This window comes from Macaca fascicularis, chromosome 11 (genome assembly GCF_037993035.2).
Source record: "Macaca fascicularis isolate 582-1 chromosome 11, T2T-MFA8v1.1".
In the NCBI taxonomy this organism is placed as follows: Eukaryota; Metazoa; Chordata; class Mammalia; order Primates; family Cercopithecidae; genus Macaca; species Macaca fascicularis.
Genome location: NC_088385.1, coordinates 102,102,470 through 102,120,761, shown reverse-complemented (window position 1 = coordinate 102,120,761; position 18,292 = coordinate 102,102,470). Strand labels below are relative to the sequence as shown.

General features: G+C 39.2%; 1 protein-coding gene and 1 long non-coding RNA gene across 28 annotated transcripts in view; one reads left to right on the top strand and one right to left on the bottom strand.

The window, feature by feature from the left end:
- LOC135966308 (uncharacterized) overlaps positions 1 to 18,292 on the bottom strand; it is a 58,316-nt gene that overhangs the window by 6,586 nt on the left and 33,438 nt on the right. For 2 of the 3 annotated variants that reach the window (XR_010579539.2, XR_010579540.2), the window contains exons 2-3: positions 8,789 to 8,838; positions 116 to 236 (exon numbers count right to left, since the gene is read on the bottom strand). The exons of the other annotated variant lie outside the window; for it this stretch is intronic. This is a non-coding gene — a long non-coding RNA (uncharacterized lncRNA). The remainder of the gene's footprint in view (positions 1 to 115; positions 237 to 8,788; positions 8,839 to 18,292) is intronic. 3 annotated transcript variants of the gene reach the window in all.
- The window catches only part of NR2C1 (nuclear receptor subfamily 2 group C member 1), a 51,049-nt gene that overhangs the window by 17,119 nt on the left and 15,638 nt on the right, over positions 1 to 18,292 (top strand). For 8 of the 25 annotated variants that reach the window (XM_074007561.1, XM_005571886.5, XM_005571883.5 and 5 more), the window contains 3 exons: positions 4,002 to 4,183; positions 6,628 to 6,793; positions 15,552 to 15,673. The exons of 1 other annotated variant lie outside the window; for it this stretch is intronic. In XM_074007561.1, the coding sequence (XP_073863662.1) occupies positions 4,002 to 4,183; positions 6,628 to 6,793; positions 15,552 to 15,673 (470 nt within the window). Of the gene's footprint in view, positions 1 to 4,001; positions 4,184 to 4,422; positions 4,446 to 6,627; positions 6,794 to 15,551; positions 15,674 to 18,292 lie in introns of all 25 variants that reach the window. 16 more of the 25 variants (XR_012420503.1, XR_012420506.1, XM_065524668.2 and 13 more) reach the window with 12 other exon arrangements.

Sequence of the window (18,292 nt, the reverse complement as noted above, 5' to 3'; positions counted from 1 at the left end):
TTTTATGTTCCCTTACAGATTTGTTAGTCCCAAAATACATGGTTTTTTTTTTTTTTTAGTGCCAAAATACTTAACATATTTAAATATTTCAGGTAAAAGGAAATTCTCAGCTCACCTCCATCAAAATACTTAACTTGAGTCAAGAGTAGGAATAGGACTGCAAGAGCTCTCCTATCATGTATCCAGGTCATCCAGTTCTCTTAGAGATTGGAGCAGCTCTACGTTAGACCAAGGGTCTAAAAGAAAAACAGTTTGTTTATTTAAATTGAACATGAAGAATTTCTGTATTTGTCAGAAGCCCTTTGGGAGAACAAGAAACAAAAATTTCTCCTGAAAACTCATATCTGAAAACAGATTTTAGGAAGCCTACAATCAGGGTTTCTCTCAGCCTATGATCTGGGTTTTTTGTTTGTTTGGTTTTTAAACAGGGTCCCCTCTGTCACCCAAGTTGGGGGTGCGGTGGTGGCACAGTAATGGCTTGCCACAGCCTCATCCTCTCAGGCTCCAGTGATCCTCTCACCTCAGCCTCCCAAGAAGCGAGGGCTGCAGGCACATGCCACTGTGCCTGGCTAATTTTTCCTATTTTTGTAGAGACCAAGTCTCATTGTGTTACCCAGCTGGTCTCGAACTCCTGGGCTCAAGTAATCCTCCTACCTCGGCCTTCCACATTGCTGGGGTTATGTGCATGAGCCACTGCCTAGCCAGGATCTGATTTTATATAACTTATAAGATTATTTGTCCTACTTAGGCAAGATTCGTTATATATTTGTCACTTGCTACTTTAAGGTACTCTAAATACTTAGGCTCCGAAATCAAATTTCATCTACCACTTGCTAGCTATATAACATTAGGCAAGTTATTTGACCTGTTAGTGCCTCACTTTCTCATCTGTAAAATAAGAGTAATAAGAGTATCTGTCTTACAGATTGGGCTTTAGCATGTAATTGCTAGGTGAGGCAGTGGCCTCTTGCCGTATGTTTTGGAAAACTTCACTTAGCCCTGTTTACATGATTCAAGATTAGAATGATAATTGGTTTTATTGACATATTAACTCCTTCAGGAAAGGAAGGGAACTAGATTTCGTTGACAGACTGCTCAGACACTGTGCTCTCTTGTATATCTCTGTATGAAATTGTTAGGACAACCTTATGGTAAGCTTCTCTGACAAATGACCCCAAAACTCTGAAGTCACAAGATGAAAGTTTTTTATGTTGACTAAGAATCTTTAGGGGCAAAAACTTAAGAATCCAGTTAGATGTGTTGCTAGAGAGAAGAGAATATATAAACTAAGTTTTAGGTGAATATTAAAGCATTTAAAAATTGTAACTAATGTACTTTTTATTCAAATATAAGAAAAATTCTTGGGGCAGTGCTTAACATTGTGGGCTTTTCTGGGCACAGTGGCTCAAGCCTGTATCCCAGCAACTCGGGAGGCTGAAGTTGAAGAGCTCCTTGAGGCTAGGAATTTGAGACCAACCTGGGAAACATAGCAAGACTCTGTCTCTAAAAACAAAAAAAATTATCCAGACATGGTGTTACATACCTGTAGTCCCAGCTATTTGGGAGGCTGAGGCAGAGGATTACTTGAGCCTAGGAGTTCAAGGCTGCAGTGAGCTATGATCATGCCCCTGTACTCCAGTCTAGGCAATAGAGTGTCTCTAAAAAAAAAAAAGCATAGACTTTTGCAGTCAGCCAGTCCCACTTCTACTATTTGGGTCATTCTTCTGGTTGGCGATAGAGGAATAATGATTTCTATTTCACAGGGTTGTTATGGAGGTTAAATAAAATGCATGTATGGGTATTAATTATGTAAGAACCTAACTGGTAGGGTTTTCAGTAAATGATTTTTGGACCATAGATTAATTTGGGGAGGGCACAAAAATTGTTTTATTCTACTGATTCACCAAAATAAATCTCACAGAAACTGAATAATTGTTATAATAAATGAAACATCATGGGAACATACGTGTTATTTTAGGATTAAGAACACCAAGAAGGGCCGGGCGCGGTGGCTCACGCCTGTAATCCCACACTTTGGGAGGCCAAGGCGGGCAGATCACGAGGTCAGGAGATCAAGACCATCCTGGCTAACACAGTGAAACCCCGTCTCTACTAAAAATGGAAAAAATTAGCCGGGCGAGGTGGCGGGCGCCTGTAGTCCCGGCTACTCGGGAGGCTGAGGCAGGAGAATGGCGTGAACCCGGGAAGCAGAGCTTGCAGTGAGCCAAGATAGCGCCACTGCACTCCAGCCTGGGCGACAGAGTGAGACTCTGTCTCAAAAAAAAAAAAAAAAAAACACCAAAAAGAAAAACCATGAAGAAAGTATTAATCAAAACGATACCATTAAGGGATTGGCCCAGTAGGCCATAGAAGGCAAGTTAAAAGGCTTTTCATTAGATTGGTAATAAATTTAAATAAAATAAAGCATCAAATATATGAAAATCTATGAATTAAAAATTATACTCAGAAAAACTCATCTATCACAATTAGAAATTGCTAGGGTATCAACTTCTTGCTCTGAAAATTGATAACTAAGTAAAAGAAAAAGTACTTTCCTGCCTTTCCTGTACAAATTATATTTCTGAGGTTGTGAAAGAGTTGAGCGAAAATTCTTTTTTATAAAATAATTGTAGTTAATGCACAAATAATATGCATATTTTCAACAAACATTAAAAAATGAAGACAAGCCAGGCATGGTGGCTCATGTCTATAATCCCAGCACTTTGGGATTCTGTGGCAGTAGATCACTTGAGCCCAGGAGTTTGAGACCAGCCTGGGCAACATGATGAAACCCCATCTCTACAAAAAATAAAAAAATTAGCTAGACATGGTGGTGTGCGCCCGTAGTCAGGAGGCTGGGAGGATCACTTGAACCCAGGAGGTGGAGGTTGCAGTGAGCTGAGATCACACCACTGCACTCCAGCCTGGGCAACAGAGTGAGACTCTGTCTCAAAAAAAAAGACAAATCGAAAGATCAGTATCTTACCTATATAGAGAGTTTTCAACTCCAGTAACGAAAAAGTGAAGAGAATAATGGGTAACTGATCTATTTCTTTTAATGTTTGTGTTTAACACAGTGCCTTTTAACACAATTAACACAGTGTCTGGCAAAAGTTGGCATCTTAGGAAGTCTGTTCAACAATTCATTTGCCCTTTTCCCCCCTTCACTAGTATTCTTTATATTCCATACAAGTTTATAGTTTGTATAGTAAGTTTTAGAAATTGTACTCAGGAGGCTGAGGCAGGGAGGATCACTTGAGGCCAGGAGTTCAAGACTAGCCTGGGCAACACAGCAAGACTCCATGTCTAAAAATGAAAAAACGAGCCAGGCATAGCAGTGCATACCTGCAGTCTCAGCTGCTCAGGAGGCCGAGGCAGGAGGATCACGTGAGCCCAGAAATTTGAGGATGCAGTGAGCTATGGTCGTGCCACTGTACTCCAGTCTGGGTGACAAAGGAAGACCTTGTCTCTTAAAAAAAAAAGTAACATATATTGCCGGGCGCGGTGGCTCACACCTGTAATCCCAGCACTTTGGGAGGCCGAGGCAGGCAGATCACAAAGTCAGGAGATCGAGACCATCTTAGCCAACATGGTGAAACCCCATCTCTGCTAAAATACAAAAAATTAGCTGGGCGTGGTTGCATGTGCCTGTAATCCCAGCTACTTGGGAGGCTGAGGCAGGGGAATCGCTTGAATCCAGGAGGCGGAGGTTGCAGTGAGCTGAGATCATGCCATTGCACTCCAGCCTGGTGACAGAGCGAGACTCCATCTCAAAATATATATACACATATGTATAAACATTTCTTAAGAAATATACCTGATGTTTTTAAATTTGTATTTTCCTCAAGAAATTTCTGAAAGCTCAGAGCCCTTTAACTTTCCAGGTTTCATTTATCATGCTCTTCTTTTTTCTTGGCATATCATAATCTATAATTGGATATTTCAGATTGAAAAAAATACTGATACCAATTCACAGAATTTTAATACCCTTCTTTTTAAAGGCTGAATCATGTCAGGGAGATTTAAGTACATTGGCCAGTGTGGTTACATCATTAGCGAATCTTGGAAAAACTAAAGATCTTTCTCAAAATAGTAATGAAATGTCTATGATTGAAAGCTTAAGCAATGATGATACCTCTTTGTGTGAATTTCAAGAAATGCAGACCAACGGTGATGTTTCAAGGTAAGGTCTCTCTTGATTATCAATGTCCTTTTGTTTACATGCCTTTCAGTATTTCTTAAAACATTTTTATGTGCTATTTATAAAAGTTTCAGAAAACAAATACAGGTTGATTATCCCTTATCTGAAATGCTTTGTTCAGACCAGAAACATTTCAGATTTCAGATTTTGGAATGTTTGCATTACTCTGGGTACCATGCAGGCCTTTCTGACCTTTTCAAAAATATCTTTACACCACAAAGAAGAGAATATGCAAAAATCCACAGTGAGTAATGCACATAGATCTTTGCTCCTTATGGGGAATCAGGGGAACCTGCCATTGGCATGTCTGGCCTGTAGTGGGTGTGCTTGCTTGGGGGAATCTGGGCGTGTGCAGAAAAGATTTATCTCAGCTGGGAGGGTCTTTTTTCCCTTTTGGACAGGGAATAAACTGTTATACACCTGCATTTTTACTGCAGCCCATCATGAGAAGTCAGGTGTGAAATTTCCACTTGCGGCATCATGTTGGTGCTCAAAAAGTTTCTGATTTTAGAGCATTTTGGATTTTAGTATTAGGAATCCTTAACCTACATTTCTATTTTCACTTAGAAAAATAAAGGCATAGTAAGTTTTAACTGAAAACTTGCATTCAGTATGACAAGTTATATTCTAAATGACAAAATCAATAAATGAATATTAGAAGATTAAACATGTAGTCTTAAAACTTAGGAATTTTCTTCTTCTAAAGATGAAGATGTGTATGGAGAGTGAAACATTTGTCATTCTCAGCAATCATGTTGATCCTAGTCCTCAATTTCTAGTGATGAAAATTAATGTAAAAGATTTAATCAACTACAGTTTTAAGTTATACTTGAAGAAAGTAGTATCAGAATTCTGTTTTTTATTCTGTAAATACTAATGCTTAGGATATAGAAACAATTTATTCAGGCTTTTCCTACACTGAGTTTATCATTTAAAATATGAATAAGCTGAACACATTAGTGTATAGGAGGCTGAGGTGGGCAGATCACTTCAGCCTCGGATTTTGAGTCAACCAGCAACTAGACCCCATCTCTAAAGGAAAAAAAAGATACGATAAAAATACACTGAATTGGCCAGGCGTGCTGGCTCACGCCTGTAATCCTACCACTTTGGGAGGCCAAGGTGGGTGGATCACCTGAGTTCAGGAGTTTGAGACCAGCCTGGCCAACATGGTGAAACCCCATCTCTACTAAAAATGAAAAAAATTAGCTGGGTGTGGTGGTGCATGCCTGTAATCCCAGCTACTTGGGAGACTGAGGCAGGAGAATCGCTTGAACACCGGAGGTAGAGGTTGCAGTGAGCTGAGATCATGCCACTATACTCTAGCCTGGGCGACAGAGCGAGACTCTTTCTCAAACAACAAAATATATATATTGAATAAACTACATTTAAGAGTCACAATAAGTAGTACTTGGTTGAACATGAGATTTCAAGAAACTCTAGGAGGCCTATTGAAAAATATGGGGAACTATTTTGAGTATTTAGTAACATTAGTTTGTTGTTATTCTAATATCAAATTGTTACAGTTTATATTTAGCTGTGTGACCACACATTTTAAAATACTCTCTGCCCAGGTGCAGTAGCTCATGCCTGTAATCTCAGCACTTTGGGGGGCTCAGGTGGCATGATTGCTTGAGTCCAGGAGTTAGAGACCAGCCTGGGCAACATAGTGAGGCCCAGTTTCTACAGCTAATTTAAAAGTTAGCTGAGCATGGTGGTGCGCACATGTAGTCCCAGCTACTCGGGAGGTTGAGGTGGAAGGATCGCTTTCTTGAACCCAGGAGTTCAGGATTACAGTGAGCCATGATCATGCCACTGCACTCCAGCCTGGCTGACAGAGGGAGAACGTGTTTCAAAAATAAACATGAGTAAAGTAAAATGTTTTCTGAATTTTTAAATAAAATTTAAGACCTATTGTACTGTGCATAATAAAGTAAACATAAGTTCTTTTCCTTGTTCGAAGTAACTTTTGTATACAAAATAAATAGACTGATAGTCTTGTAGTATCAAAAATATAATGTTTTTTAAAAATAATTCATTAACAAGAATTTTGTTTAATTGAGACAGGGTCTTGCTTTGTCAACCAGGCTGGAGTACAGTGGTGTGATCATAGCTCACTGCAGCCCTGCCCTCCTGGGCTCAAGCGATAAAAATATATAACTTTTAAAAGCATATTATTGTATGAAAATATGAAGATGTTTCTCCCCCTTAATTATGCACGATTTTAAAAAGAGACTTTAGGCCAGGCATGTGGCTCACGCCTGTAATCCCAGCACTTTGGAAGGCTGAGGCGGACATATCACTTGAGTTCTAGACCAGCCTGACCAGTTTTTTTAGGCTTAAATCTTAATTCTAGAATCCTATGTAGAATTGTTATTTTATTGTGGTGTTTGGTCAAGCTCACAGCTTCTGATATCTTCATACAGGGCATTTGACACTCTTGCAAAAGCATTGAATCCAGGAGAGAGCACAGCCTGCCAGAGCTCAGTAGCAGGCATGGAAGGAAGTGTACACCTAATCACTGGAGATTCAAGCATAAATTACACCGAAAAAGAGGGACCACTTCTCAGCGATTCACATGTAGCTTTCAGGGTATTTCTATATGTTTTTTTAAACTTGCATGTTGTATTGCTTGATTTTGATCTACCTTTCAAAAATCAAAGTATGTTTGTTGTGCTTTTGAAGTCAGAAATATCCCTGATAGAATTTCAAAACAGCAGCTAAAACATACTCATCTGGGCCAGGCACAGTGGCTCACACCTGTAATCCCACCACTTTGGGAGGCCCAGGTGGGCAGATCACCTGAGGTCAGGAGTTCGAGACCAGCCTGACCAACATGGAGAAACCCTATTTCTACTGAAAATACAAAAGTAGCCATGCGTGGTGGTGCATGCCTGTAATCCCAGCTACTCAGGAGGCTGAGGCAGGAGAATTGGTTGAACCTGGGAGGCAGAGGTTGCAGTGAACTGAGATCACGCCATTGCACTCCAGCCTGGGCAACAAGAGCGAAACTCTGTCTCAAAAAAGAAAAAAAACTCATCTGCATATAGAAACAAAAATTTTTTAGGCTTTTCTCTGCTATTGATTATCAAGATACTGAATAAGCTGGGCATGTTAGTGTGCATCTATGCAGGAGGCTAAAGCCTTATGTAGGTAAGATAATGGCTTAATAAAGCATCCTGTTATTAAATCAGTTATAATAGCAGTTATTGGGTTTAAATCTATAAATGTTAGCTTTTATAACTTTTCAGCACATTTTATTAAGCTTTTAAGTATTGGCATTCATGATGTGTTGAATGGACTGCTTTTGTTCAATGCCTAGCTACTACTATATTGTAAATCAGTAAGACCCAGATAGTTTGTTCTTACCATAGTAATTACAGATAACTCCATTTGTTATGTATCACCTTAATTAGCTGGCTTCCAGCATTATTATAAGATACCAATTGGCCAGGTGCAGCTGCTCTCACCTGTCATCCCAGTACTTTGGGGGGCTGAGGCCAGAGGATTGCATGAGCCCAGGAGTTGGAGACTAGCCTGGGCAACATGCCAAGACCTCATCTCTATTATAAATAAAAATTACATAATAAAATTTAAAAAGATACACATGTAATATATTTTAACTTTTAGTTGTTAAGTTATACTTTTTAGCCATTTTGGAGAAGGTACATTTATAATTTATTTTGTTCCCATAAATAATTGTGGGTTTTGCCATTACTTTTAAGGCTGCAATTACTTTTTCACCAACCTAACTTTTTATGACAGAAACAATACATGCAGAATACTAGATATAATACATGTAGAAGACTAGAAAATCACTTTCTACCCTTTGATTTGTCATTCAAATAATGCTTGGACAGAGTTATAGCCATGCTCACTGTGGAGATCCTACATTAATATCCTGTTGTTTTGACGCCTCCATTTTAACCACTCAGCTGTGGATACTGTTAGCAAGATGTATGCAAAGGGATTGAATGCATATAGATTTCACTTAGCAATATATAGTAGTCCTGGAATACCTGAGGGTGACTGCTCATTTTACTATAGATTATAAAATTCCATGGATTTTTTTAAGGAGAATATGTACAGCTATCAAATAAATATGTGTATCAGTAGAAATTATGAGTGCAAAGTAATATTTGTATTTAAAAAATTTGACTTGGTAGAAATAGCCGCAGAGAAACTCTTTGGCTTAAAATAGTGTAATTTGATGTAGTCAATAAAATATATCAGTGAAGACTATTTTTATGTAAAATTTTACCAAAGATAATTTACATGGAAAAAATTAGAAATGTTTTTTTCTACACTCTACAGGAAAATTTTTTATAAGTGCTATAAGAAAAAGTAATTGGAATAATATTCTAAAAAATTATGGTAAGATTTATGGACAAGGGTGGAGCAAGGCAAAAGTTGATTTTTTCCCATTGTTCTTTCTTATTCTAGATAAAAGACATTCTTTTGTTTTCTTAGGTTTATGTTCTGCGTTGGATTTAAATGGGAGGAAGAAAGAAATGAGACAGATGTAGGAACAGGCCCCACTATGAGGGAAAAGGACAGAGTGCTCTTTAGAAAGTAGGGGTAGTTTACCTGTTTATTGCTGATGTTAGTCCTCAAAGTTTTTGATTCCTTGAAATGTTCTGGAGAGAAGAATTTGGCAAATTACAACTTTTTTTTCTTCCTAGGATTGGCTTTTGTCATTCCATCTTTGTCTTCCTAAGTATCCTCACAGTCAGCACTATAAATTTTCTTACTCTCCTGAAAAGGACCGCTTCACCTTTCTTGGAGTCTTACTTACAGCCTTGTGAAGTCAAATATTTTACTTTTCAGTGATTTCCCTGCTTAGCTCCTAGAGTCTGGTAATTTCATGGTTCTCACATTGAAGTTTTCTGGTCATGGGTTTCAAGACCCTACATCTGTAATCAAACAACTCAATCCTCTCTTACTTGCTGAGCTGAATAGCATTTTGTTCCTCTGTTGCATTTCTATGTACACTGTAGTTTGCAGCATATTTTCACGTACACTCTTTCCTTTGGGCCTCACCACATATGTTGAGGTTAGAATTTTTAATTTTTTTTTCTTTCTTTTTGAGATAGGGTCTCACTCTCACCCAGGCTGGAGTGCAGTGGCATAATCACTGCCGCCTTGACCTCCTGGGATCAAGGGATCCTCGTGCTTCAGCCTTTCATGTTGCTGAGACCATAGGCATGTGCTACCATACCCAGCTAATTAAAATTTTTTTTGTAGAGATGGGATCTCACTTTGTTGCCCAGGCTTGTCTCATACTCCTGGCCTCAGGCGATCCTCTCACCTCAGCCTCCCAAAGTGCTGGGATTACAAGCATGACCCACCATACCTGGCAGGGTTAGAATTTTTATTCTCATTTGATGGATGAAGAAAGAGATGTAGAGATTTTTAGTGTCTTGTTCAAAGCAATCTTGATAGTAAGGAGAAGTAGTCTAATGAAACTTGAAGTTTGATTTTGAAAAATCAAGGGCAATAGTAATATTTGAGATTTTTATTGGCCAGGCGTGGTGGCTTATGCCTGTAATCCTAGCACTTCAGGAGGCCTACGCGGGCAGATCACCTGAGGTTAGGAGTTGGAGACCAGCCTGGCCAACATGACGAAACCCCGTATTTACTAAAAATACAAAAATTAGCCAGGCATAGTGGTGCATGCTCATAACCCCAGCTACTCAGGAGGCTGAGGCAGAAGAATTGCTTGAACCCGGGAGGCGGAGGTTGCAGTGAGCCAAGATTGCATCGCTGCATTCCAGCCTAAGTGACAGAACGAGACTCCATCTTTAAAAAAAAAAAAAAAAAAAAGATTTTTATTAAGCTTCATAATTTTTGGTATGATTTCATGTACTTTGTTTCACTTGATTCTTAAAATCTCCTTAGAAGAATAATCATGGTAGATCATATTCCCATTTTAGAAATTGTATATATACAACAGAAGTGAGGTGGTTTTGGAAATTGCATATACTTATTTCTAAAATTTTATTATTTTGGCCGGGCGCGGTGGCTCAAGCCTGTAATCCCAGCACTTTGGGAGGCTGAGACGGGTGGATCACGAGGTCAGGAGATCGAGACCATCCTGGCTAACACGGTGAAACCCCGTCTCTACTAAAAAATACAAAAAACTAGCCGGGCGAGGTGGCGGGCGCCTGTAGTCCCAACTACTTGGGAGGCTGAGGCAGGAGAATGGCGGGAACCTGGGAGGCGGAGCTTGCAGTGAGCCGAGATCTGGTCACTGCACTCCAGCCTGGGCGACAGAGCAAGACTCCGTCTCAAAAAAAAAAAAAAAAATTTTATTATTTTCATATTAGAATCAGTCTTTCTGGTCACCCATGTTTGCAACTTTAGAGGAAGTTATTCTCCCTAAGCCTCACTCCTCTCACTCCATAACTGAATTTTAACCATTCTATTGCTTGAATTTTCTCCCTCCCTTTTCATTTCCTTCACCATATTTTAGGCCTTTTAAAATTCCTTTCTTGATTTGTTACCCTAATATATTTGCTTCCAGTCTTTCTTTTCCATCTTGTCCTGTGTGCTGGTACCAGCGTTACATTTGTTAAAAATCAAATTATGTCACTCCACTACTTACCATCCTTCAGTAGCTTCCCATTGCCCATGTTATGAAATTAAGTCCAGTCTCTATAACTTGACCTTTTAGGGCCCTCCACATTCTGACCCAGCTGCCCATCATTTCTCACACATGCCATTAGCTTTCTTAGCCCTTTCTATAGCTCATTCATTCAGTTTTTATTTTATTCTTCCACTGAGACAGTAGCACTTACTGCTTCCCAGTGAACTCTAAGTAAATAGTTACTGAATAAATATGTAATCTAGGGTCATACTGGTAATTAGGCGAAGTGATTAACGAAAAGTCAGGAGCAGAATCCAGATCTCCTGACTCAAATGCTTTTTTTATATTTGTGTGGAGATGGGGTTTCACTGTGTTGCCTAGGGTGGTCTCAAACTCCTGGCCACAAGCAATGATCTTCCCACCTCAGCCTCCCAAAGTGCTGGGATTATAGGCCTGAGCCACTGTGCTTGTGCTCAGCCTCCAAGGATTTTTTTTTTTTTTTTTAAGACCAGCTCTGTAGCCCAGGCTGGAGTGCAGTGGCGTGATCTCAACTCACTGCAGCCTCTGCCTCCCAGACTCAAGCCATCCTCCCACCTCAGCCTCCTGAGTAGGTGGGACTACAGGCATGCACCACCACTCCCAGCTGATTTTTGTATTTTTTTTTTTTTTTAATACAGACGAGGTTTCATCATGTTGCCCATGCTGGGCTGTATGTTACTCACGAGCTCCAATGATCCGCCCACCTCGGCCTCCCAAAGTGCTGGGATTATAAGCTTAAACCATCACACCCGGCCATGCAGTGATTTTTCAAAAGCTATGTCAGCCGAGCGTGGTGGGTCACACCTGTAATCCCAGCACTTTGGGAGGCTGAGGCGGGTGGATCACAAGGTCAGGAGTTCAAGACCTGACCAACATGGTGAAACCCCGTCTCTACTAAAAATACAAAAAAAAAAATTGGCTGGGCGTGGTGGCGGGCACCTGTATACTCAGGAGGCTCAGGCAGGAGAATCGCTTGAACCTGGGAGGCAGAGGTTTCAGTGAGCCAAGATAGCACCACTGCACTCCAACCTGGGTGACAGTGAGACTCCATCTCCAAAAAAAAAAAGCTATATCATGCAGGCTGTTACAAGATTTCAGTACAGAAACTGCTAGAAAGATATGTAGAGGCATCTAATAACTTGTAAAATAGATTGGTTAGGTTTAGTTCTTGTCAATGCTCTTTAAAAATTCAGCTCAATATATTGAACTTTTCTAATTTGAAAAATGTGTATAATTCGATTTATAAACCTAAAGATCTACAGGCATTTTGAGGAAGCTCACTCTCTCTATATGTAGGAATAAATCTTTGTCTTTTCAGTCTCAAAGACTTGTTAAATGGACTATTGTTTCTTCAGCCAGCGTTAGCTTTCTGATTCAGAATACTAGAGTTTTATTGAGCATGTAAAACAGATAGATTATGACACATTTTCTCTCTATAAGTTAACTCAACATGGTGTGTGTAGTAATATTTTAAATAATGAGTCCCTTTAGTGTGTGTTGTAAACTATTTACATTTTATGAATAAAGCAGCAGAAAGTTTTCAGAGTTACCACCACTGTTGTGTAAAGCAAAACCATTATATCCAGTGTTTACACATTACAAGTATTAATATTTAAGTGCAATTTTAAACTATTTTGCAAAGGATTTTTGTTTTGTTTCGTTTTGTTTTTTGAGACAGAGTCTTGCTCTGTCTCCCAGGCTGGAGTACAGTGGCATAATCTTGGCCCAGTGCACCCCTGGGTTCCAGCTATTCTCGGCACTTCAGCCTCCCGAGTAGCTGGGATTACAGGCGCACACCACCATGCCCGGCTAATTTTTTGTATTTTTAGTAGAGATCTGGTTTTACCTTGTTGGCAGGCTGGTCTTGAACTCCTGACCTCAAGCGATCTGCCTGCCCTGGTCTCCCAAAGTGCTGGGATTACAGGCCTGAGCCACCATGCCCATCCCTACAAAGGACTTTTTTGTTGTTGTTTTGCATCTTAGTTGCCCCTTCCCCCAAAACTAGTAATTTTTGGTAATTCCCTTAGTTTTTCAGACTTTCTTTTTACTCACCTTGGGTAATTCTGAAAAGATATGATATATTGTGTTTTTTAAGATGTGGTCTTGCTCTGTCACCCAGGCTGGAGTTCAGTGGCACAATCCTGGCTCACTGCAGCCACTACCTCCTGGGCTCAAGGGATCCTTCTGCCTCAGTCTGCTAAGTAACTGGGATTATAGGTGCACACCACCATGCCCAGCTAATTTTTTTATTTTTAGAGATGAGGTCTCACTGTGTTTCCCAAGTTGGTCTCAAAAGCAGCTCTTCCACCTCAGCCTCCCGAGCTGCTGGGATACAGGTGTGAGCCATCACACCTGGCTAAATTTTTAATTTCTTTTTTTTTTTTTTTTTTTTTTTTTGTAGATACGGGTCTTGTTATGTTGCCCAGGCTGGTCTTGAACTACTGGCTTCAAGCAGTCCTCTCACCATGGCCTCCCAAAGTGCTGGAATTACAGGCACGAGCCACTGTGCCCAGCCAAGAATTGTCTTAAATAATTGTATTTTAACTTACTGCTGTGATAAACCTTTCCCAGACATTCTTAAATATGTAAAAAATTTTCTTCTCACTTGCAGAATTTCAACTATTAATTGTCCTTTTCTTTTATTACTTGGTACCAAAATAGGTAAACCATTCTTGGCTAATAATGAACAAAGGCAGGATTTTTTTTAACATTTTTATCTAACTTTTCTTTGTTTCAAACCTCAAGCCTAAATTTTAGATAGAAGATACCTTTGAGGGGCCAGGTGCGGTATTTTAGCTAGAAGATACCTTTGAGGGGCCAAGTGCGGTGGCTCACACCTGTAATCCCAGCACTTTAGGAGGCCGAGGCAGGCTGATCACCTGAGGTCAGGAGTTTGAGATGAGCCTGGCCAACGTGGTAAAACCCTGTCTCTACTAAAAATACAAAAAAATTAGCTGGGTTGGTGGCACACGCTTGTAGTCCCAGCTACTGGGGAGGCTGAGAAAAGACACTCACTTGAACCCTGGCAGACAGCTGAGATCACACCACTGCACTCCAGCCTGGGTGACAGAGCGAGACTTCATCTCAAAAAAAAAAAAAAGATACCTTTGAGAATCTGATGAAAGCTATAATAGTCATTCCCTAGAAAAATGAGTGTGGGCACATCTACCTACCCCACCCAGAGGTAGCCACTGTTAACTATGTGATGTGTTTCCTTCTGTACTTTTTAGGTATACCTAAATATGCACTCTTTAACATAAAGTGGGTCATCTATTTAATACATACTGTTTTACAGTTTTTTCTACTTAGATGTCTGTGAGATTTTTTGTATGCCATTACATCTCAGTTTATCTTTCCAATTTTAATGCCCACATATGTTCTATAACATGGATTATTCTTTTCTCTAGAGATAGAAATGTGGGTTGTTGCCAGCATTTAATTTCATTGTTAGATGTAGAGCTGCAATGGACATCCTTACACATGCTTTTTTGTGCATGTATGCAAGTATTTTGCTGGAACAGAGATTTAGAAGTGGTACTGCATGTACTTTAACAATTTTGGTAGATAGTAGACTAATTGTTCTCCAAATTACCCCATGCTCAGTAGTGTGTACCCAGTTTTCTGTATCCTCACTATACTTGATACTATTGATCATTTCAGTAATTACAAAGTAGAAAAATTTTCAACAGTGGTCAGACATTTTAAAGAACTGGATCAGCAATATAAACTGATCACTTGCTAGTAGTATGTCTATAGGCATACTTGTAATTTTTAAAATATATATTTTTAAATTTAGTACCAGTTTGGGTTTTTTTGGGTTTTTGTTTGTTTGTTTTGAGATGGAGTCTCACTCTGTCACCCAGGCTGGAGTGCAGTGGCACGATCTTGGCTCACTGCAACCTCCACCTCCCTGGTTCAAGCGATTCCCCTGCCTCAGCCTCCTGAGTAGCTGGGACTACTCACCACGCATGGCTAAATTTTTTCTGGTATCTTAGTAAAGATGAGGTTTCAACATGTTGGCCAGGATGAGCTCGATCTCTCGACATTGTGATCCGCCCGCCTCCGCCTCCCAAAGTGCTGGGATTACAGGCACGAGCCACCATGCCCGGCCTGCCAGTTTTTTTTAAATAGGGAGGTTTCACACAGAATGTGCTCTTTGAAAAACTGAAAGAGCTGGCAGTGCTGAGCCCACAATTCAGTATGTTTTCACTGCACTGAATTCAATTCACAGCTGTACCCTTTATCCGGGAATAAATATGCTCTTCCCAGTTGGTACAAGCAAGCCTGTTGCACTCCGTACTCTCCTGGTCTTGTAAGCATTTTAATTTGTTAACGCCTTACCCTAAATGAAAGAAACATTTAGCAGACAGGATTTTTCCTTAAACTGAATTTGTTGTATGCTATCATTAATAGAGAGAAAGAAGGAAAAGAAACACATTGTTAGACCAAGACAGGAAGTAACATAACCAGATAATATCATAGTTGATATTTATTGAGGTTCTGCTTGTCTGAATATTGGCTTGTCAGAAACGATGGGCTACTTATTTATTCTAAGCCCTGTTAGCTGTAAATTCTAGTGACTTGGATTATTTCAAGATTAGCTTTTTTCATGAATATATTAGCTCTCATTTGATGTGTTATGTTTACATTCAACTTTTTCAAAGAAATGATAATTTAGAACTTTTCAGTCATAAGATAATTTACCTAAATCCCTGTTCATACTAGCTCACCATGCCTTCTCCTATGCCTGAGTACCTGAATGTGCACTACATTGGGGAGTCTGCCTCCAGACTGCTGTTCTTATCAATGCACTGGGCACTTTCGATTCCTTCTTTCCAGGCGCTAGGGTGAGTGTTTTGAAATCTTGACTATAAATGTGATTTTGTAGCACAAATGTACATTAAACAAAACTTTTACTTTGGGAAGATTTGCATTAAAGGATAAAACAGTATAACATAGCTTCAAGTTGGGTCATTCATATGACAAATCATGGCAGCTAACTAGTATTTTCTTTGTATTTATGTGGAAGAGTATCCATATTTTGTAGTTTGACTAAGTTAAGAATTTGGATGGAACAGAATCAGTAGAATTGATAGATTATGGCTAGCATTTGTAACAGGCCTTTCACTGGCTCATAGATAGAGAGACTGTAAGACTGCCCTAGGTTCTTGTTTTTCTCTCATCACTACTATTTCAGTGTTCATCCCAGGTATGTTACTGAAGAGCTGAATTTTGCCTACAGTGGTTATGTTAAAAGTATAATTGTTTTCCAATCATGCGGTTCAAAGAAAAAAAAGAAAATGTAAACCCCCATAGTACCACTACAGTGACTTAGAGGGTTAGTCTTACCACTCAAGAGTACATCTGAAGCTGGGCATGGTAACTAACACCTGTAATCCCAGCATTTTGGGGGGTCAAGGCAGGAGGATGGCTTGAGGCCAGGAGTTTAAGACCAGCTTGGGCAACAGAGCGAGAAACAAAATGTTTTAATTAGCTGGGCATGGCGATGCACACTGGTAGTTCCAGCTACTCTAGAGGCTAAGGGGGGGCCAATCACTTGAGCCCAGAAGCTCGAGGCTGAAGTAAGCCATTATCACATGGCTTACTGCACTCCAGCATGGGACGAAGCTAGACCCTGTCTCTTAAAAAGAAAAAAAAGGAGTGTATCTATTCTGTTCTGAAGAAATCAGATGAGATAGAAAATGGCCTACTGTAAGAAACTCAAGCTTTACCTAAAGTTTGCCAAATTTATTTAAATTGTTTTAAAATAACTGGTGTGTTTAAAGGCAAAACAATGGAAAAAGTTAAGCCCATAGTTAGAAAGTTTTTTTCAAAGTTAGAAAGTTTTTATTCAACTCCTAGGACCCTACTCACCAATATGATTTTGTAAACAATTCGCTTTCACATCCTGTGTACCTGTTCTTCTGTTTACCAAGTGGGAATAATAATTGCCCACCCCTTATCCTTAGAAACTATTTTGAATATAACAAACATGTGAACATGATTGTAAAAGGCATACAGAGAATTGAATAAAGGTATATTTAACATTATAATTTGGTTTATTAATCAGCATTATACTATGCATTAAATCATGCTCAAGATATTATAGTTACATAGGCTAAAAGCTTGATTTAGAATGGTTAACCTTTAAAATGATGGTCAGTCCTTTTTTAACATTCAACTTTCAGAATTTCTCTAGTTTTGTGGGGGTTTTTTTTGTTTAAGAGATGAGTTCTTCCTCTGTCATTGAGACTGATCTGGAACTCCTGGGCTCAAGTGATCCTCCTGCTTTAGCCTCCCATACAGGCGTGCACCACCTCGCCCAATGTTCAGTGTGTTTGTTTGTAGAAAAAAGGTAATGTAAATTTGCATATTGGCAGTTGATTTTTTTATTTAGTTGGGAGTCTTTTTTCTGCTTTGTAATTACTGAAATGATCAATAGTATCAAGTATAGTGAGGATACAGAAAACCAAGTACACACTACCGAGGGTGAGGTAATCTGGAGAACAATTAGTCTATTATCTACCAAAATTTTTAAAATAAGTACTTATACTGGAGTGCAGTAGCATGATCTCGGCTCACTGCAATCTCCACCTCTCAGGTTCAAGCAATTCTTATGCCTCAGCCTCCTGAGTAGCTGGGACTACAGTTGTGCACCACCAAGCCCAGCTAATTTTTGTATTTTTAGTAGAGATAGGATTTCGCCATGTTGGCCAGGCAGGTCTCAAACTTCTGACCTCAAGTGATCTGCTCACTTCAGCCTCCCAAAGTGCTGGTGTTATAGGTGTGAGCCACTGTGCCTGGCCAGCAATTGATTAATTTTAAAATATTAAGTGTAGTTCACTCATCTTGTAACTCACATTCATATGTCTAAAAAGTAACCTGGTGACATTTTTCATAATAAGCTATCAGTTATAATAAAACAACAAAAGGGAGGAATTTTGGGGAGTGGTTTGAACTCGTTGAATTATTTACACCACCATTGATCTTAAGTACTTCTATTAAATTGAGTATAATTATCCTATGGAAATAACGCAGATGTTGAAGAAACCAAAAATAAGGCTTCAGGAAGTGTCTGTTTATGAAATAAGTCATTTTTATAGTGGTAGCCACATTTTCCTGTGATCTGTATTGAGAATCAGTTTCAATGTAACAACCACAAGATTCTTTGTAATTAGAATAACTTGATCTAGCAATCAAGGCCATTATGCAAACTCTTATTTTTTATCCCCGTCTAGATGATTCATAGATCTTATTTATGTGTTGACTTAATCATATGGATATAATGATGGAAAAATTCTGTTATATGGAAATAAAAGCTATTCTAAAAGTAGAAACTGGCATTAGGTTGCATTTTTATCTAAAAATATAAAAGTTGGTGACAAAATTATAATTTTACAGAGAGAAACAGATAAGCAACATTAATCATTTTCCGAAATCAAGATTGTTTTGATCACTTACTTTAA